Below are 18,555 nucleotides of genomic sequence, written 5' to 3' on the forward strand. Positions count from 1 at the left end.
CTTATTTAGATACTGCTTGGATTTCGATTCCCTGGCCCTTTGGTGGAAGCTGAAAAATGCTATTTGTTTACAGGTTTATGTCTGAACTTTCTTACAACAAGTACAGGCTTGGATTTCGAATCCATGGTCCATTGGTGAGATCTGCGAAATGCTGTTTTGTTCAGTCCAAACTTGAACCAAGAATGATTCAAGGGATAGTTTGCTGCGGCGGATGGATTGTGTCCGGCAACTCTGAACCTGAATGGCGTGTTCATTTCGTCAGTTTCGTCAGTCAAGAGCAACCAGAGCAAGTCAGCTTCTTTTGCAGCGGTTGGGCGACTTCAGTTGATGCTGTCCAATGCGCATCTAACGGCCCACACTGACTGATTGTTGTGGAGCCTCCTTGCAGCCGAGCGAGACAAGTTTACTGGTGCCTATACGGGCTGAGCCCATATGTGCGTCAGGCCTGGCCTGAGCCCAGCCCAGTAGTCAGACGGCTTCGCTTCATCTCTCACACTGACACACCCGCACACTGGATAATAGAAGAAGAGTCGTGCGCTAGCTCCGAGCGCCAGGATAAGAAAACCGCGCGGCTGCACGGAGGGCGGCCGACCGCCCGACCGACCAAGCGGAGCTCCGGCGACTGCGAGCGCCCGACTATGGCGTCCCTCTCCCCTTCCCTCCATCTCCCGTGGTACGCCCCTTCCTCCGCGTCCCCTCTCCTTTCTGTCTGCGGCCCTCCCTGCCTCGGGCACGGGCTCCTAGTCTTAGGAAAGATACATCTTTGTGGTTTTCGGCTCGGCCCTCCTTCGACGGCACACGCGAAGTGCTGCCGTTCCACCATCGTGGGTCGATGATTGCTTCCGTTCAACAATCAGTCTAGCTTTTTAGGAAGATTCGGTTAAATGCAGTCAGTCGCATCTTCCTGCATTACCGCAGGAAGTTGCAGCCTCCGAATGGAGGTTCTGTATCTCAACTTCGACAGCAATTTGGATGCGTTTAGTGTTCTGTCTTACAAAAATGTTCGGTTTTCCTATAGCATTGATGTAGGTCCTTGTTTTGCTTCCACGGCTCGCTGATTGATGATCTACTGCTAATGTTTTTATCCACCTGATATCTGAAGACTGAAGCCCCGTAAACTTACAAAATATGGTACCATTCAGTATGTTGCCCTTCTTAACATCCCTCCCTGGTAACATCATGAGTCATTAGCTTGATATATATAGGATTATATAGTGCCTTGGAACAAAGTTCAAGGTGAAGCGACAGTTTAGCAACCCTATTTTGGGGCTTGATAGCTTTTACTGCTTGGTCTTTAGAAGTTTAGATCCCATCTTTCTAGTCAGTAGCAAATGTTGCGCTGAGGAGTTCATGTTTTAAATTCATTTTTGTTTAATAAAGTGCTTACTGCAAATGTATCCATTGCTGTTTAATAGGAAGGAGTGTTTTCTTCTAAAATCTAATATGGAAATTTTAGTGGAGATCTTACTTCTCTGAAATGAAACAGCAATTCAAGAACTGGCTTCCTCGGAAAGACACAAGGGATTCGTCCTCGTGTTATCCCTGCTGGCAGAGTTGGGTTTGTCAGAACAGTAGTGGAATGCAAGGAATCTAGAATTGGAAAGAAGCCCATCGAAGTTCCATCAAATGTTACTCTCACATTAGAGGAGCAGTTTGTCAAAGCTAAGGGTCCGCTAGGGGAGTTATCATTGAGCTATCCAGGTGAAGTGAAAGTTGTGAAAGAAAAATCTGGTAAGCTGAGACTTTTTAAGACTGCGGAGACCAAGAGGGCGAACCAGATGCACGGACTTTTCAGGTAAACGTCAACTAGAAACTAGAAATGAGTTTTCCCAGATCATTTTTTGCTGATTTTACTTCTCATAATGTGTTTCACCGCTAATTTTAAGATTAAAATAATTCAAATCTTAAATGAGAGTACCCCCGGATCTTCTTCCATAAATACGCCATCTCCATTTAGTGAGGATATTCCTTATTTAGTTGTTTTATATATTTTCGCCTGATATTCCTAATGTTATCTGCCAATTTATGAGCTCTAAGCTCTTGTCACAACTCTTATAGTTGAGAAATCACTTTGTACAGTCCTGAGAAGTTTTGATTCCCATGAGTATTTCATTGTGATACCACCGGTGCCTTAGGTGGTACCTTGAGTAAGTTGTATCACACATGCTATTTTCAGTATATAGAGTAGATAACCAGTCCTATGATCCTATCAGCTGTTACAAGGATACGGATTCTAGATAGCAATATTCTGCTTCCTGTATTCATTTTTCTCTGACCTCTTGTCTTGCCAATAGCCAGTAGCTTTGATGGCCTTGCTTTGTTCTAGACCTGAGAAACAACACTTTATGTCTTAACAAAATCCACCAAGCGATCTGCTTAAAGAAAAATAGCCACATTCTAGTTGACCTGACAAAGATTTGAATATGAATGTCTATCTTCGTGTTTTTACCATTCTCTGTCCAGTAGTGCTATGGTACCAAGGAAATAGGCTATGCTATTGTTCCCTTCTGGTGTTCAAGAACTGTGAAATCTGTTTTATCTATAGCAAACATCATTAAGTGTCTGTTCCACTTGGGCTGTGATTTATCTTGGCGCTATCTTAATGAATAAAAGGAGCAGAGATATCGTGGGGAAGGTACCCACCTTGGTTAAGAGACACACATGCAAGTATTTTATGCACGGTCAAAAATTGAACATAAAGGCGTCATACATCACCATATTGTCTATCTGCCTTTACTCATGAGCCTATGTTTTATCTTTCATGCTTCAGCTAATCATTTGATAGTTGACTCACAGTGTGTACATTCTCTGTGCCTTAAGCATCAATGATCTCTTTGCTGAATGATCTTTAATATATTTTTCTATTATAGCTCAGTTAGAGAAATCACATTATGTATTCTTTGTACTGTCTCACCTATCCTTCACATCTTCCTCTAAATACTTGGGGTACAAATATTCGATGCAGAACATTGACAGACAACATCATCGTTGGTGTGTCCAAAGGATTCGATAAGAAGCTTCAATTAGTGGGTGTCGGATATCGTGCTGCGGTGGAGGGCAACGATCTCGTGATGAACCTGGGTTTCTCGCACCCTGTTCGGATGGCTATTCCCGAAGGCCTGAAGGTCAAGGTGGAAGAGAACACCAGGATCATTGTGAGCGGCTATGACAAGAGCGCAATCGGTCAGTTTGCTGCTACCATAAAGAAGTGGAGGCCACCTGAGCCATACAAGGGAAAGGGTATCCGGTATGCTGATGAGGTTGTAAGAAGGAAGGAGGGCAAAGCTGGGAAGAAGAAATAGAAACCGTTTCTTTGTTTTCTGCGGGTTTCACACTTCGTTTTACTTTTCCACTGTAATGATCATCGTGTACTATGGCCAACCCTAAGAAAATTCTGTTCTTTTCTGATCATGGCATGTAGATCTACACTTTCAGGATCCCACGATTTCCTTCCTTGTCCTTCAAGCTCTTATGCAACTCCACTGAAAAAAAAGGACAGCAACACTGATACTTGATCTGCAATGTCTAGGACCCTGATCAATGCGCAAGTGATAAGAAGGATAGGAATATCCTTATCGTAATGCGATACTTGCTGTTTTCATGGATTTAAGAAGTTCGGTTAATTCAGTATATATTGACTATACGTTGATTTGACCAAAGGCTTTTCCAGAAGTTATGGGCAAGCAGGCCTGGATGTTGAAGTGAATGGGAACAGAAGGATCACCGTGACAGGTTGTGACTCGTAAGTGGCTGCGACAAGAGTGCGCTCAGTGTGGCTTTTGAGTAGTGAAGGAGGGCGCAGAGCTGCAATGAAAGAAATCGACCAGGAGCAAGCATGGGTGGACGAGACCAGCGATTAGCACCAAGAAGAATGCCCATATCTGCACCAATTGAACCCAGGACGTAATGGTCTGGTCACTCCAAGACTGAAAGATTGAAAGGTGATTCTGGATCCGTATGCATGGGAAGTGCGTGAACTCTGACCAGTTGACTGGCTGAAGCGGGTGTCCTACAACTTTCTAGCGGGTGAGTCACTAGAAAGTTGTGCTGATCACAAAAGCTTCATGGCTGGTTAGGATGCTCTGGCAAGCTTAGGATGTGATAAATAGCATGAGTCTGTTTCAGATTTTGCTAGCTGAGGAAGTTGGAACTCAGTACGCGAGGGTGCTTTTGATGTTAGGCACTTAGGCTGATAGGTTCTACCAGGAAAATGATAAACTAGAGTTCATTAGACATTAGAGGAGACTGAATTATCTATATTCATACTGGGCCCGTACATGTATTGAGTACAAGTACAAGTAATGTGGGAGCTACTGAACTGCACGGTGGCGAAATGTGGAGGGCACACATGCCTGTTTTTGCAGACCTGGAAACTAGTATAAGTGTGCGCTCAATTGATCTGATGAGTTTTCATGTTCATCAGCAAGCAGCCAAAGCTGGAAAAGGCGAGTTCATTTCTATGTTTCTTCTGACTTCCATATATCACTTCATTTTTCTTTTCCTTTGGCTAGTCCTACAATTTCAGCCCCTATGATGTTCTATAACATGAAAATGGCAAGGAGTAAGAATTGCGTTGGCTATGATTCATGAATTTAGGAGCACCTTTGATGCAACTATGCAAGTCCTACAAATTGCAGCATCTATGATGCCCTAACATGAACATGGCAAAGTGTAAGGATTGTGCTGGCTATGCTTCTTAATTTAGGGGCACGAAAAGTGCATGAACATGGCCTGCTATCTTATCACCCTATAAATGTGATGGATTATCCTGGCTATGACCTATGATCCTATAAATTTGCTAGCAGTAAGAGTGCATGAATAAGGCCTCCTTTCTTATCATCCTATAAATGTGAAGCGAATGACACTGTTCATCACGCAAAGCAAAAATATAGCGTATGACACGCCACGTATACGAAAATTAATACACGGCAGTGATTGCCGTTGAACTGCAGAAGACGGGTACTTTTTGCAATTTGGCCTTTTGTTTAAAAAAAATCACATTTGAACCTCTGTATGAAGTAAACTCAACTTTGGACCTTGGGAGTCGGCGCCGAGCTAACGCTGCTCGGCACCATAGATCATGGCACTGGACTGCTTTGCGTCGAATGTGGCAGTGATATGGCGCTGATATGGACAATACCTCGGCGCCGTAGATCTCGGCGCCGAGCTGGTAATCTTTATATTTTGGCATACGGCAGACTACGAGAATAAGTTCCAACAAAACATGTAACAATGATATTTTAGCCTAGGTGGTGAAGATACTCTGCTCTAGGATAAGAGGTTCTAGGTTAATATTGCCTAATAACAAAACGTAGATCCATAGAACATGATAGTTTTATAGACAAAACGTAAAAATATTTATCGACAAAACGAAGCTGCACATGATGCAAAAACACATCCAGTGTTAGGGCTCGAACCCAGCTCTCCTAAACCAAAGTCAAGTACCCCGACCAGGTGCATTATAGATATGTTATTTTCTGCAGCGCTCGGCTCCACTTAAACTAATATTGCCTAATAACAAAACGTAGATCCATAGAACATGATAGTTTTATAGACAAAACGTAAAAATATTTATCGACAAAATGAAGCTGCACATGATGCAAAAACACATCCAGTGTTAAGGCTCGAACCCAGCTTTCCTGACCAAAAGTCAGGTACTCCGACCATGTGCATTATAGATATGTTGTTTGACAAGAATCGGAACAATGTTTCTTGTATTTTTATGCCAAAATCCGTAGGAAACCAGCTCAGTGCCGAGATCCACGGAACCGGCCACAGCGCTGGTACTATAGCGCTGACCTCAGCGCCGTGATCTATGGCACCAAGGTATTATCCATGTCAGCATCATGTCACCGCTACGTCCGATGCAAAGCAAATAACTTGGCGCAATGACCTACTCGGCGTCTTAGATCATGGCGCCAATCCGTATGGTGCAAAGTTGAGTTTACCTCCCCTGGAGGTCCAAACCTGAATATTTTTTTAAAAAAATGACCAAAATGTAAAAAATTCGGTGCAGAAGACAATACGGAAGCTCAACTGTGTCTCGCGTCTCGTCAAGCCACTCACCCGCACGGGCCCCACCGGGGCGTCCGATGCCTGGCTGGGCTGCGGCCAGGTGGCCGCCGCCGCGTCGCGTGGCTCGCGTCCCCGCCCCGCCTTCCCCTCCCGATATCTCCTCCCGCCGCCGCCGCCGCGCGCGTGCTCTCGTTGGTTTTTCCACCCGCTGTTGCTCTCGGCCCCACGATGGCGGTGGCTTCCTTCAACCCCATGCTCTCGTCGCTCGTCCCCGCGGCGCCGGGTAGGCGAGGGCGAGCGGCGTTCCTGCGGTCGCGTGCGGCCTTCCCCGGGCCGCTCGCGAACGGCGCGGTGGTGGGTCGCGGCAGGTGGCGGCTCGCGGCGGCGGCCGAGCCGCAGGCCGTGCAGGAACAGCCGGCGCGGACGGAAGCTTCCGGCGAGACCGGCGCCGCGGGGGCCTCCGAGGCGTCCTCCAAGCTGGTTCTGGTCGTTGGGGGAACCGGCGGCGTTGGTAAGGCAGCAACATATCTGCTCTATTTTCCAGCATTGCTAGTATTTTCCTGATCGGAAGTAAGATGTCGTGGCAAATTTCAGCTCCTAGACCATAAAGCTGCAGAGCCCTTTTATCTCTGATGAATTTAACAATATCCTAGTGTCAGTTACCGACTTTGAATCATGCCATATACTAAACGTTGTAAGACGATGGATGGTATGTTTGTGTTGCATTGCTTCTTACACATTTTCCGGCTTGTGTTACTGTGTCCTGCTGCAGTTGTTCTAGTGTTGCTTGCTAGATCAGTTGGCAAAATATTAACTGAGTACATCTTGCAGGGCAGTTGGTTGTAGCATCGTTGCTGAACAGGAAGATCAAGTCAAGATTGCTCCTCAGAGATCCTGAAAAGGCCGAGTCTCTATTTGGCAAGCAGGATGAGAGTGTGCTGCAGGTACATTTGGAGCTTCAGCATTGTGTCAGTGTCATGACTTGAGCGATACTGATTCCTGCCAAAGTGCTAATACAGGTTTATCTTTTATGACAGGTTTACAAAGGGGACACAAGAAATTCTAATGATTTGGATCCACAAATGTTTGAGGTTGGACTCCTCTGTTTCTTTGATTTCATATAGTTTATCTGTTTATGGGCCATATTTCTGTGATGATTGAATAAGTCAAAATATAGGGGTCTCTTTTCATAGGGTGTTACACATGTGATATGCTGTACTGGAACTACAGCATTTCCGTCGAAGCGCTGGGATGGAGATAACACTCCAGAACGTGTAGGTATTGTACTGCCTGATATCATGAGTATGAGCATCAGTAGTTCACTTATGTAATGAATCAAACACTATGTACCCATGGCGTTGCTTCTCCTACTTAAATGACAGGCTAGTGCTCCTACCATTTCTTCAAAAGAAAAATGTACTGCCTGATATTCTGCAGTTGAAGTTAAATCACCCAAGATGCTGCAGTAAAATGCTAAACAAAGAACCTGCACTTAAAATTCTCTTAAATACTCTCACAAAATTTAAGATATATGCAAGAGTTTTAGGGATAATCCTGATGGAGCTTAGGAGACTTTCAATTCCAGAATGACGCAAATAAAAAAAATAACTGCAATGTCGCTGCAGTACAGGGCTAATGAGTTCTTTGTTTGTCTCAAGTTCTAAGCACCCATTGAAGTTTTTATAACGTACATTGTGCTGCTCAGATCATGCATGCATATTTATGATTATTGCTAAACCCATGTTTATCACATATATAAGCTAACAATGTCAGTGATTAATTAGTAGGCAAGAAACTGTCTTACTGCTCGTTCACTGATTACACGCACATTTCCTGTTCACAGACTGGGATGGCATCCGAAATCTTGTTAGCGCCCTTCCATGGACAATCAAGAGGATGGTTTTCGTGTCATCCATCGGTGTTACAAAATACAATGAAATACCATGGAGGTATACCTTATAATTCTTAGGAAGAATTCCGGTATTTACAGTTGAACTTCACGACATCATAGTATCGTAAATGCTATGATACCTGTCAAACAATATGCAACACATGTCTTATGCGTAACTCCCTTGTTTTAAAAACAGCTTATATATGCAAAATCATACTAGTTTATTTTGCAATTGACTTTCTTTCAGCAAGTCAAACCTAATATTTTGTGTGCAGACTTAGCATTCTGGCTTGTTAATTCCATTGTGTATGTCTCTGTGCCTTTCACCCTGATATTTCTGTATTCCACTGGGCCCTATGTTACACAGAATTTTAACCTTGGTTCTTAACCAATCATGCTATGCATTTTTCAGTATCATGAATCTCTTTGGTGTGCTCAAGTACAAGAAGATGGCAGAGGACTTTGTTCGCAATTCCGGGATACCGTTCACCATTATCAGGTTCATCTCATGCACAGAAAATTGTATCGGTGGACACATCATGGATGTATTATTCTGACATGATAAGAGCTGTTTGCAGGCCTGGAAGATTGACTGATGGGCCCTACACTTCGTATGATCTTAATACACTTCTTAAAGCTACAGCTGGAGAGCGACGAGCGGTAGTCATAGGCAAAGGTTACTCCTTTTGTTATTCCCCTGCATCTTATGATGATTTTTTTAAAAAATAAGTTTTTAGCTCTTCTAACACTTCATTATTATCCTACTAGGTGACAAGCTTGTGGGGGAAGTTAGCAGACTGGTGGTAGCAGAGGCCTGCATCCAAGCTTTAGATATTGAATCCACTGAAGGACAGATATACGAGATTAATTCAGTGAAGGTATTCATTTTTTTTCGACCGGGTACAATTGGTTATCGGCAGCTATTTTCAAAGACAGATATCTGAGAATTCATGTGATTCAATTGCACAAGTTAAAATTCAAAGCTCGTTAGCATTTTAGACGGCTAATAAAGATTGAAACCATGGCTTAATCACAAGGACACGGTACCAAACCATGGCTACCATAAATTTTGCTCCCTAGACTAAAATAGTTAGCAGAATTGCATGCCAAAATGGACCTCACTAGATATGCGTCTTTGCTATTTCTTTTTCCTTGTAATTAATTGCAGTCTGTTGTATCTTCCACTGAGATGGGCACAATGTAATTCAGGGCGAAGGACCTGGGACGGACCCAGAGAAGTGGAAGGAGCTATTCAGTTCTGTCCAATCAGCATAGTGGCATCCGGTGAATCTCTATATACATACACCGTATATAATAGGCAAAATACTGTAGTGTACGTAATTCCATGGAAGCAACACATGTAATCCCATTAGACATTGAACATTATTGTAGCAACCGTGTACAGAGGTTTAGATTATCAGTCAATTGCGAGTTGCAAAGAATATTTGGTCGTTTGTGTACATTGTGCTGGGGCTGAGCATGCAGGTATGACGATTGCCTCTCGAAGGGGATCGCATGCAATCTGCGATCTGTCGGAAGGTGAGGTGTGTCATGGAGGGAGGGAGGGAGTGGGTTTGCCGAACACGTACGCGCGCGAGACTCTAGCTTTTCTTCCATCGCATCGGATCGGATCGGATCGGATATATGAGCCGTCGAATTCACCGACGCCGACGACTCCGACCGCGGGTGAAGAGGGAGAGAGCTAGCAACCGCGCCGCCGCGAAGGCAGATGCTGTACATCGTGGGCCTGGGGCTCGGCGGCGACCGCGGCGTCACGGTGCGGGGGCTCGACGCCGTCCACCGCTGCGCCAGGGTCTACATGGAGGCCCGCACCGCCCTCCTCACCCTTGGCGTCGACGGCGACCCTTCCAGCAGGCTCGCCAGGCTCGTGCGTGTTACTTTCTCCTCTCGATGACCCGATCCTAGCTTGCTTGCTCCTGTCGGAGGCAGAGACGCCGCCTGTCAACGGCTTGGTCGACGCGAGGGCCGGCCAAGGCGCCGCCGCTCACTACTACTACTACGCCTCCGTTGATTTCTCGTGCTTTGCAGGAGATGCTGTACGGGAATGAGGTCACCGTCGCCGTCCGGGAGATCGTGGAGGAAGAGAGCGGCGACCAGATTCTGCGCGAGGCCACCGGCGCCGACATCGCCTTCCTCGTCGTCGGCCACCCCTTCGGGTAACGATCACTATGCTTAGCTCCTTGTATGCCGATGAAGTGACGATCGAGTTGGCTGTCAGATTACGGCCATGGATTTCATCCAAGTGGGAAATGCATACGGTACAATTTTTTATTATTGTTGGGTACGGTAAATGAGTTGGCTGGCTTTCTTGATTCTCTCCCTATTTTCAGTTCCGACGAGCCCTCCAGCAAGACCACACACACTGATCTAGTTGTTCGAGCCAAGAAGCTGGGGATCGAGGTGAAGGTGATCGACAGCGCGTCCGTCCTGAACGCCGTTGGGGCCTGTGGGCTGGAACTCCACCGCTACGGGGAGGCCATCACCATACCGTTCTTTACAGAGACATGCAAGCGAGATCATTTCTACCAGGCGATTGTGAACAACCGCTGGCTCGGCCTTCACACGCTTTGCCTACTAGGTTCGCTGTGCTTTTCTTGTTTGGCTTTTTCAGCAGTGTCGTAACTCAGCATTATATTACTGAAAATACGCAGTTGACCGTGATCATCAATATATGTGTGCCTGGTTCATTGTGCTAGAGCATCTCCAAGAACCTTTCTAAAATCTACTCTCTAAATTATCTAAATTGTCACGTAGAGAGTTATTTGAGTAAAAATTATTTTCTATATCTTTGTACTCTCAAACAGTTTTACTATATCTTGTGCGTAGTCTAGAGAGTCATCCTCGCTCTCCATCTTTGGCTAGCGAGAAATCCGGAACAGAGGAGATCTATATTTAGACATCCAATTGAAAAGGCTGTTGGAGGGTAATTTTTAACCAAAATCTCTATTTCTAAAGATAGAAAGAGTCTTTTGGAGATGCTTTTATATTGTAACGTTTCCCCGCTACGTGTGCCTAGTTCAATGTTATCATTATCAAAAGGAAAAAAAAGGATCACTGATCGAACCAATTATTCACTGCAGATATTTATGCAAAGGAGCCAATATTATCCGAGTCTTTGAGAAGGTAAATTCGCATAGTCTTTTTACATGAATTTTTAGCATATATTGTTATTTGCTGTCTATGGTTCTCATTACCGAACAGTATACAACTACATTTCTCTGAGTTTGTGCATTACGAACAAATTAGCTTGCACTTACTTTGTCCCACTCAATACCATATGTGATCCAAGAAACTGCCATTTGTCTAGTTCTATGTTTCTATTTGTGGAAGATTTTTCAGTTTTCATTCTATATAATTTGGTCTTCACTTGCAGAGGAAATAAAGTGTACGAACCACCAAGATTCATGACCGTGAACACTGCAATCAGCCAGCTTCTGGAGGTGTTAGAAATGCGTGGGGAACCAGGTAGGTTCTCTAAAACTGTTTTCCTCTTTATCGATCACTGGTCTTACTGTTTGGTGTGCTCCTTGTTTTTCTTTTTTACAGAGCCGGCGTATGATGAGGATTCGCTATGCATAGGCCTGGCTCGCCTTGGAAGTGATGATGAGAAGATCGTCGCTGGCCCTATGAGGAAACTCGTCGATGTAGATTTTGGCGCACCCCCTCACTGCCTCGTCATAGTGGGGGAGACCACTACAGTGGAAGAAGAGATGCTAGAATTTTACATGATCAGGTCGTAGCCAGCGATCTACAACCTACACTGTTTCAACTTACTAGTGTGGAAACGAATTATTTCTCCAGTCAAGTTCTCTCTTCGGAAAATTGCAACGTTCCATCTCAATCTGGTGTAGTTTTATTTTCGCTTAGTGAAACTTCTTCTGTGTCTCTGGGTTCTCTATGATTGATTGCTTGGTGCTCCGGAGCCTCGCCGGAGAATGGCAATGGCCGGGCGGCGCTCACCGGTTGCAGTCGGTGGAGAATGTATCCCCCTCCCGTGAGCCGTTGGATCTAATCCCGACGGCCCGAATTCGAACGCTTTAGTTAGGGCTGTGAAAGCACGCCACGCTGAATAGTCGGGCAAACCCACCCCGAACACGCGAGCCGCCGCCGGCTGCACACCAGAGCAAGGCAGCGCAAACGCCGCCGGATACCTCGCTCGCCGACCCTCCTCGCCTCCTCCTCCCAATTCGTTGGGTTCAAAGCCCTATACGGTGAGCTTGCCTCCTCCGGCCCGCGGCTCCGCCCTTCGCCACCCGCCGCCGCCGCCATGCTCTACATCGTAGGGCTCGGCCTCGGCGACGAGCGCGACATCACGGTGCGGGGGCTCGACGCCGTGCGCAGCTGCTCCAAGATCTACATGGAGGCCTACACCTCCCTCCTCTCCCTCGGCCTCGACCCGACGGCGCTCGCAAACCTGGTGCGCCTCCCTTCTCTCGTCCGCACACAACATGTTCGATCAGATGCCTCCGTGGTTTGTTGGGAGCTGCTGCTCACAGACGTCGTCGCTCGCTCGTGTATTTCGTCCAGGAGAAGCTGTATGGGAAGGAAATCACGGTCGCTGACCGGGAGATGGTGGAGGAGCGCGTCGACCAGGTGCTGCTTGAGGCTGCTGATGCCGACATCGCCTTCCTAGTCGTCGGCGACCCGTTTGGGTAACTGCTGCTTTGCTTCTTTCTCGTTTTTGAGCTGATTGTGCTAGAGCGTTTGTAGGCGGCAGTTGCATGCTCATCTCTCAAATAATGTTCTGGATACGCGTGATGGAATTTTGTGTTCTGTTTCTGAGTTGGCGCTTATGAACATGAGGATAGCAATGGTGGAGCACACACTGAGCACTGTTAGTACCAAGATGTTCTTGGGCAGACTTGTATGCATGGATATCGTCTAAACTTGTTGGATTGTGCTTTGGTTGACCACCGGTACGCCATAATTGTGTTCCCAGTTACGTGTCACAGGCCATTATTCAATGTCTTTAGGCTTAGAGTTGGTTGGTTGTATCTCCTTGAGGTTTAAAATCTATTGTTCAACATACCATTTCCATATTTCTACATGCTAAATTTATGTGCACATATTTAAGCTTACTTTTGTTCCAGTGAACAAGTAGGCAAGCACTTTTTTGTTTTATGCTTTTCTACAAACACAGGTATGCCATTGTGCATGCTGGAAGTTGCTTGGGATTGCTTGTAAGTTTTTGTTAGTGTTGTGAGTTGATTTCTTTTTTTCTCAGCTTTTCATTTGAATGAGACTTTCAGGGCAACTACACATACCGATCTGGTTGTTCGCGCCAAGAAAATGGGGGTACAAGTGAAGGTGATTCACAATGCATCCGTCATGAATGCAATTGGAGTTTGTGGGTTGCAACTTTACCGCTATGGAGAGACTATCTCAATACCATTCTTCACGGAGGAATGGAGACCAGATAGCTTCTACGAGAAGATTCAGAATAATTCCCGGCTTGGGCTGCACACGCTTTGTCTACTTGGTTTGTGATTCTTGCTCGACCTTCTCAACGCTATCTTAATTCATTGTTAACAAGAAAATAGGCAAGTGATCATAGTTTATGGCCATGTGTAATGTGCCTTATAGGTAAATCGCAGTACATGATGTACTGATGAGTGATTAGATCTTGATTCTTGTAACTTGTAAGCAATGCTCAAACTATCAGACTGCCACAAAATTAAGGTATAGTTTTGTTCAGTCCCTCATCTGTGTTATTTAAAGCACGAGATCTTTCTTATCATGTTCGTTTTGATTGTCTCTATAAGATTAAAATGACACGCATTGGACATAAGCTTGGAAATTGCTACTTTGTCCTTTTTTCTTGTACTGCTATAGCTTTTTCATGTAACTAGAGGGCTTGGTTCAGTGTTATCATTATTAAAATAGCTGATTTAATGTGTTCAATGTAGATATCCGTGTAAAGGAGCCTACATGGGAATCTTTAGCCAGGTAATATAGCATACTTTTTCTGTCTCTGGATTATCATTCTCATTACCTTGGAGTGCATAACTGCATCCTAGTGAGGATCAGTTTGGCACTGAAAATGTTCTGTCAATACATTTCTTCTCTCAAAGCTTGCTCAGTGTTCGGTGAGATGCAAGCGGCCCTTGGTAGCTGTGGTTTGGTTGGTATTTTTCTATTGGATAGATGATAGATATTCCCTCTATTCTCTTTCGATAGTCGTATTTCAAAAATTTAAATATTCACAAATGATAGTCCTATTTGCTATTGGCATGGGCTATGGCTATAAATAGCACTAGTAATGAGGAGTTCCAAGTTAAAACATTGGAGGACCAACTAAAGTCCGTGTTGCATTTATTATATGATAAATAAGGTTGTTTTCCTTGGTCATTGTGTCAAGGTGAAATAGGACTATCATAAGAGAATGGAGGGAGTACATCTTTTGCTCATATATTTACTTTTGGTGTTCACTTGCAGAGGGAAAAAAGTCTATGAACCACCAAGATTCATGACCGTAAACACCGCTATAAGTCAGCTTTTGGAGGTGGAGGAAGTGCGTGGGGGATCTGGTAGAATATCTGAACTTCTTTTTCTTTAGCTGGCTTTCTTTGAGAAGGCCTTTTTTATTCTTGCTAAACTAATATAGTAGTTTTCCTTAGTGCTCCATTAATTAACAAAGATCATTTGCTTCCAGCATATGGCAGGAGTACACTGTGCATAGGAGTGGCACGCCTCGGAAGTGATGATCAGAAGATTGTTGCTGGGCCTATGGAGAAGCTACTAGACATTGATTTTGGCCCACCCCTTCACTGCCTGATCATAGTGGGAGAGACTCATCCATTGGAAGAAGAGATGCTAGAGTTTTACAAGATGTAGTAGTTTCAGAAATTCTTTCGTGTGTGTCGACACTTTGTATTGATGAAGGGAATCATTGGACACTTCCCTGTCAAAATTGTTCAATCGATAGCCATTTTGTCACTTTGTTTTCGATCTGAGAACTTGTAGCCAGGTGGATGTAGAATTACGCTCAAACAACATTTTCAGGTTTGCTCCATCTCTTCAATTGTGTGCACTAGTAGTTTGCTGCTTAGATACATACAAAGAACAATTGAACAACCATGGGGGGTGGACTGTATTTTCTTCTCAATGCAAAATACTTTTTGACTGCTCATATAATTTCCGTTCTTACATCATGGTGGTGATCACCTAAGTTTGTGATTCATGTTACATTGTGGCATTCGATTACTGAATACTTGAACCCTTCTGGCAAGAAAGGTGAACAAAGAAAAGAATGGGAGCAGGGAATTGTATCTTCACAAAAGAGGGGAACCACCGATGGATTGGATGGATGGGTGTATGGCCTCACAAAGGAAGGCACTCTCTCTAGTCTTGTTCACCGGACTGGGGTGTAGTGCTCCATCTGCAGCTGGTGCAGCGCAGCCTCGGAGCCGAAGCTGTGGTGGCTGGGCGACCTCCGTGAGCGAGACCGCGCCGGCGTCATGGGGCCCTTGGCCGCCACCCGCGGTGACCTCTGCGCGGCGGGCGGCCTGGTGGACCTGGCGAAGCCCATGTCGCTGGCGATGGAGGGGATGGGCGACATGGACGGGATTGGCGAGAGCATGCGATCGGCGAAGGGGAAGCAGTGCTCGGAGAAGGCGTCGGCGCCGGCGGAGCGCTCCTTGGGCGTGCTCATGGACCGGAACTTGGCCTTCGCGGAGGCCGTGGACGCCATGTACCCCGGGAACGGCGCCGGCGAGCACGGCGCGGCGTCCTCGTAGAAGTAGTCGCCCGCCCGCGCCGGCGCGCGCCTCGGCCGCACGAAGGACCGCCGCGCCGAGCAGCCGAGCCGGTCGGCGTCGCCGCCGAGACCGGTGAGCTGGTCGGCGGCCCGGCCCGGCGTCTGGCGGCCCTTGGCGGCGCCGTCGTCCCTGCTGTAGGGCGACTGGTGCGCCACGGGGACGTCCTTGTCGAAGGGGGGCTGCGCGCCGACCCACTCCTCGAGCCAGCTCCAGCGCCGGTGGAGCGCGTCCGCCTCCTCGTCCCTGGGCAGCGGCGGCCGCCGCACGCCCAGCCTCTCGCTCTGCAACGAGGCGTACTGCAGCGCGCGCACGCGCTTGAGGGCGGCCTCCTCCCGGCTCCGCGTCACGGCGCGCATCTCATCCTTGGAGAGGATGCTGCTGTCCCACCCCTTGCTGCCCGCCTCCTGCTGCTGCTGCTGCTCCTGCACCAGAGAGACCGGCTCGTCAGCCTGCCAGCCACTCTACAATCGACCGGGCGGGGCCGGCGGCAGCGTCGAGGCTGCGGCGCCGCCGGCCGGTCCGCGATACACGGTCGGGTCGCACTGTGCACGCGTCTACCAGCACCCAGTACGAGGCCGCGGTCCACACCTGCCACCCTGCACGGCGGCTGGAACTACTCCGGACGCGTCGAAACGGGTCAGGCAGCGCTGGTTCACTGTGCACTGTGCTCTACTGCTAGCGACCCACGTACGCGGCGCCCACGCGGGGGGGTAGGTCCCGGTCCCGGGACACGAGGCGGCCCGGCCGGCCCGGCCGGCGGTACGGCCTACTACCCTTGACCCCAACCCCGAGAGGAATCATCAATCATCGCACACATCACACGTGCATGTGCCGTGCCCGCGCATCGGGCGGCACGCCGACGGGACGCGCCGGCGTGATTGGCCACCAGTCAGTCGGTCATCCCCCTCCCTAATGCGGCCTTGCCTAGTTGCCTGGCCGCCAGCCGCCCGCTAGACAATCCTTCTACCAACATGCCGCGCATGTGCGATGCGCCGATGCCAATCATTCGCACGTTGGCCGCCACCGGCCCCGCCGCTTCCGGCGGCCAGCGGAGAACGGAGAACCGCCTGGAAGAGGAACTTCAGCGACGCAGGGCAGGGCAGGACAGGTATGGACTTACGTGGACCGCGGCGGCGTAGAGCTCCCGGCCGCGCCGGAGAAGGAAGGCGTCGTCGTCGTCGTACGCGCCGTCGAGCGCCGCCGGGTGGTCGGGGCCGCCGGCCCTGGAGCGGTGCCGGGCCTGGATCCTCATCAGCGACTCGAGGCCGCGCAGGGTGGCCGCCGTCTGGCGCCGCACCGCCTGCCCGCGGATCAGCGCCTGCAGCCGCACCAGGCCCTTGAGCGCGCGCAGCGCCCGCCGAGCCTGCACCCACACAGAGCGACCCAGCGTCAGTCAGTGACATCACCACCAGAAGCATGGCAAAAAGCGGTTCAATTCACATTGTGAAAAATGCGCTGAATTCGCCAAGATCAAAAAGCTAAATTTTTACACGGATCGATTTTTCAAAATGAGAATTTGCATTGTTTGTTGCGCAAAAAAAAGAACATGTCAAACAGGCCGCGTGCACGCACCAGGTACCCGCGGTACGCCGATTGGATCAAGACGGCGGCATGCTCCTCCTCCTCCAGCTCCTGCCCGGTCGTCGGAGTCGCCGGCTGCTGGCCGGTGAGGCGAACGACCTCGGCGGCAGCGTGCGCGGCGGCGACCGCGGCCTCGGCGGCCGCCGCGGTGGCGAGCGCGACGGCCACGGCGTGCTTGCTCTGCTCATCCTCCGCCTGCCTGATCTGCTGGTCCGCGGGCGCGGGCGCCGGCAGCGCGAACGACTGCTGCGTCCTCAGCTTCCCCGGCAGCCACCGCTTGCTCTTCGCCTTCTGCGCAGGAAACGATTCATCATGCGCCGCCATTGCCATGGATACCAATCGACGAGCTTGTTTTCTCGATCAAATAAAAAAGGCTAACACAAGAGGCGTGATCGAACCTTGTCAGGTTTGGGTTTCTCCTTGGGCTCGGAGGAGGCGAAGAGCCGCCTGATGCGCTCGAACCAGCTCCTCCTCCTCTTCTCCTTCTCCATGCCGCCCCGGGGGGGGGGGGGGGGGGGTGGCGGCGGCGTGAGAGTGGCCACGCTCTGTCTACCGAGTACCGAGTGACGACTATCTGAAGCAAAGACGCACATCGGCATCAGCACCACCAGACATGCAAAAGAAAAGCGAGGGAACGCAAAAGAGAGAATCAAGAAGCGGTGGTTCGCACGTCCCAATCGCGAGATCCACGGAAATATGGACTGAAAGTGTGGCAGGACGACGGCACTTTGCCGGGAACACAATCCACACCCTCCGTGCCCGCGCGAATCAAGAAATCGGCAAGGAATTTCTGTCCCAAAACCCAACCCAACCAAAAAAATTCAAGAGTGTCTAACTGGATTCAGGATCGCTGGTGCCTGGTGCCCTAGCAGGACGCCAGTAATATGAACCATGAACACCTCTGAACAAAGCAGAAGGAACAAGCAAGCAGTCAAACATGGCAGGAACTTGGCGCCCCTGCATCCAAGCTGCTCCTCCCCGGATCGAGAGGGATTGGGCGACGCGACAGAAGAGGAAGAACTCGCCGTCGGGACAAGAAGAAGCCGAAACCCACCGAGTACCTGGATTGTCCTGACTCCCGGGTCTCGAGGGGATCCAAGAGCCCCGTCGCTCTCGGTTTCCCGCGGAGAGCTAGCTGGACAGCTGAGGACACGGAGTGTCACGGAGAGCCGGCGAGGAGGCTCAGATAGCCAACAAGCTGTCGCGCTCGATCTCGCCACGTCTGATGAGAGGAGAACGGGGGAGGCCAGTGGGAGGCCAGCAGGCCGTGCTTCCCATCCGAGGGATAGA

At 48.6% G+C, this 18,555-nt stretch overlaps 5 protein-coding genes across 6 annotated transcripts; 4 read left to right on the plus strand and 1 right to left on the minus strand.

Annotated features, from left to right (window-relative positions):
* Window positions 1-513: 513 nt before the first annotated feature.
* On the plus strand, window positions 514-3,445 carry LOC112877203 (50S ribosomal protein L6, chloroplastic). The gene is made up of 3 exons (XM_025941424.1): window positions 514-673; window positions 1,487-1,795; window positions 2,966-3,445. The coding sequence occupies exons 1-3, from the start codon at window positions 639-641 to the stop codon at window positions 3,300-3,302; spliced, it is 681 nt and encodes a 226-aa protein (XP_025797209.1). The 5' UTR covers window positions 514-638; the 3' UTR covers window positions 3,303-3,445.
* A 2,696-nt stretch (window positions 3,446-6,141) lies between these two features.
* On the plus strand, window positions 6,142-9,348 carry LOC112874461 (sanguinarine reductase). The gene is made up of 9 exons (XM_025937785.1): window positions 6,142-6,526; window positions 6,847-6,959; window positions 7,053-7,106; window positions 7,209-7,293; window positions 7,859-7,964; window positions 8,319-8,405; window positions 8,485-8,582; window positions 8,675-8,784; window positions 9,116-9,348. The coding sequence occupies exons 1-9, from the start codon at window positions 6,244-6,246 to the stop codon at window positions 9,179-9,181; spliced, it is 1,002 nt and encodes a 333-aa protein (XP_025793570.1). The 5' UTR covers window positions 6,142-6,243; the 3' UTR covers window positions 9,182-9,348.
* Window positions 9,349-9,514: 166 nt separating this feature from the next.
* On the plus strand, window positions 9,515-11,793 carry LOC112874462 (probable diphthine methyl ester synthase). The gene is made up of 6 exons (XM_025937786.1): window positions 9,515-9,794; window positions 9,956-10,083; window positions 10,258-10,505; window positions 11,008-11,050; window positions 11,301-11,392; window positions 11,474-11,793. The coding sequence occupies exons 1-6, from the start codon at window positions 9,636-9,638 to the stop codon at window positions 11,665-11,667; spliced, it is 864 nt and encodes a 287-aa protein (XP_025793571.1). The 5' UTR covers window positions 9,515-9,635; the 3' UTR covers window positions 11,668-11,793.
* A 129-nt stretch (window positions 11,794-11,922) lies between these two features.
* On the plus strand, window positions 11,923-14,933 carry LOC112874463 (probable diphthine methyl ester synthase). The gene is made up of 6 exons (XM_025937787.1): window positions 11,923-12,344; window positions 12,455-12,579; window positions 13,177-13,406; window positions 13,834-13,873; window positions 14,363-14,454; window positions 14,580-14,933. Exons 1-6 carry the CDS (start codon window positions 12,195-12,197, stop codon window positions 14,759-14,761), a joined length of 819 nt encoding a protein of 272 aa, XP_025793572.1. The 5' UTR covers window positions 11,923-12,194; the 3' UTR covers window positions 14,762-14,933.
* An 87-nt stretch (window positions 14,934-15,020) lies between these two features.
* On the minus strand, window positions 15,021-18,555 carry LOC112874460 (protein IQ-DOMAIN 14-like). Of its 2 annotated transcripts, none has more exons than XM_025937783.1 (5): window positions 18,327-18,555; window positions 17,664-17,839; window positions 17,257-17,553; window positions 16,805-17,047; window positions 15,021-16,106 (listed from the first exon to the last, which is right to left on the minus strand). In XM_025937783.1, the coding sequence occupies exons 2-5, from the start codon at window positions 17,754-17,756 to the stop codon at window positions 15,279-15,281; spliced, it is 1,461 nt and encodes a 486-aa protein (XP_025793568.1). In that variant the 5' UTR covers window positions 17,757-17,839; window positions 18,327-18,555; the 3' UTR covers window positions 15,021-15,278. The 2 variants fall into 2 exon arrangements, with proteins under 2 accessions (XP_025793568.1, XP_025793567.1); XM_025937782.1 differs by having other exon boundaries at window positions 17,257-17,556.

Source organism: Panicum hallii, chromosome 9 (assembly GCF_002211085.1).
Source record: "Panicum hallii strain FIL2 chromosome 9, PHallii_v3.1, whole genome shotgun sequence".
Lineage (NCBI taxonomy): Eukaryota > Viridiplantae > Streptophyta > Magnoliopsida > Poales > Poaceae > Panicum > Panicum hallii.

What these genes read in the sequence shown, in the direction of transcription:
- LOC112877203 (XM_025941424.1), top strand. Translation starts at nt 639, where the DNA reads ATGGCGTCCCTCTCCCCTTCCCTCCATCTCCCGTG. An exon ending in CCTTCCCTCCATCTCCCGTG is followed by an intron (nt 674 to 1,486) that starts GTACGCCCCTTC and finishes GAAATGAAACAG; the next exon opens with CAATTCAAGAACTGGCTTCC. An exon ending in CAGATGCACGGACTTTTCAG is followed by an intron (nt 1,796 to 2,965) that starts GTAAACGTCAAC and finishes TATTCGATGCAG; the next exon opens with AACATTGACAGACAACATCA.
- LOC112874461 (XM_025937785.1), top strand. Translation starts at nt 6,244, where the DNA reads ATGGCGGTGGCTTCCTTCAACCCCATGCTCTCGTCGCTCGTCCCCGCG. An exon ending in AGGATGAGAGTGTGCTGCAG is followed by an intron (nt 6,960 to 7,052) that starts GTACATTTGGAG and finishes CTTTTATGACAG; the next exon opens with GTTTACAAAGGGGACACAAG. An exon ending in TACAATGAAATACCATGGAG is followed by an intron (nt 7,965 to 8,318) that starts GTATACCTTATA and finishes TGCATTTTTCAG; the next exon opens with TATCATGAATCTCTTTGGTG.
- LOC112874462 (XM_025937786.1), top strand. Translation starts at nt 9,636, where the DNA reads ATGCTGTACATCGTGGGCCTGGGGCTCGGCGGCGACCGCGGCGTCACG. An exon ending in GTCGTCGGCCACCCCTTCGG is followed by an intron (nt 10,084 to 10,257) that starts GTAACGATCACT and finishes CCCTATTTTCAG; the next exon opens with TTCCGACGAGCCCTCCAGCA. An exon ending in TCACACGCTTTGCCTACTAG is followed by an intron (nt 10,506 to 11,007) that starts GTTCGCTGTGCT and finishes TATTCACTGCAG; the next exon opens with ATATTTATGCAAAGGAGCCA.
- LOC112874463 (XM_025937787.1), top strand. Translation starts at nt 12,195, where the DNA reads ATGCTCTACATCGTAGGGCTCGGCCTCGGCGACGAGCGCGACATCACG. An exon ending in CGACGGCGCTCGCAAACCTG is followed by an intron (nt 12,345 to 12,454) that starts GTGCGCCTCCCT and finishes TATTTCGTCCAG; the next exon opens with GAGAAGCTGTATGGGAAGGA. An exon ending in GCACACGCTTTGTCTACTTG is followed by an intron (nt 13,407 to 13,833) that starts GTTTGTGATTCT and finishes TGTTCAATGTAG; the next exon opens with ATATCCGTGTAAAGGAGCCT.
- LOC112874460 (XM_025937782.1), bottom strand. Translation starts at nt 17,756, where the DNA reads ATGGAGAAGGAGAAGAGGAGGAGGAGCTGGTTCGAGCGCATCAGGCGG. An exon ending in AGAAACCCAAACCTGACAAG is followed by an intron (nt 17,557 to 17,663) that starts GTTCGATCACGC and finishes TTTCCTGCGCAG; the next exon opens with AAGGCGAAGAGCAAGCGGTG. An exon ending in TCTACGCCGCCGCGGTCCAC is followed by an intron (nt 16,107 to 16,804) that starts GTAAGTCCATAC and finishes TCTCTGGTGCAG; the next exon opens with GAGCAGCAGCAGCAGCAGGA.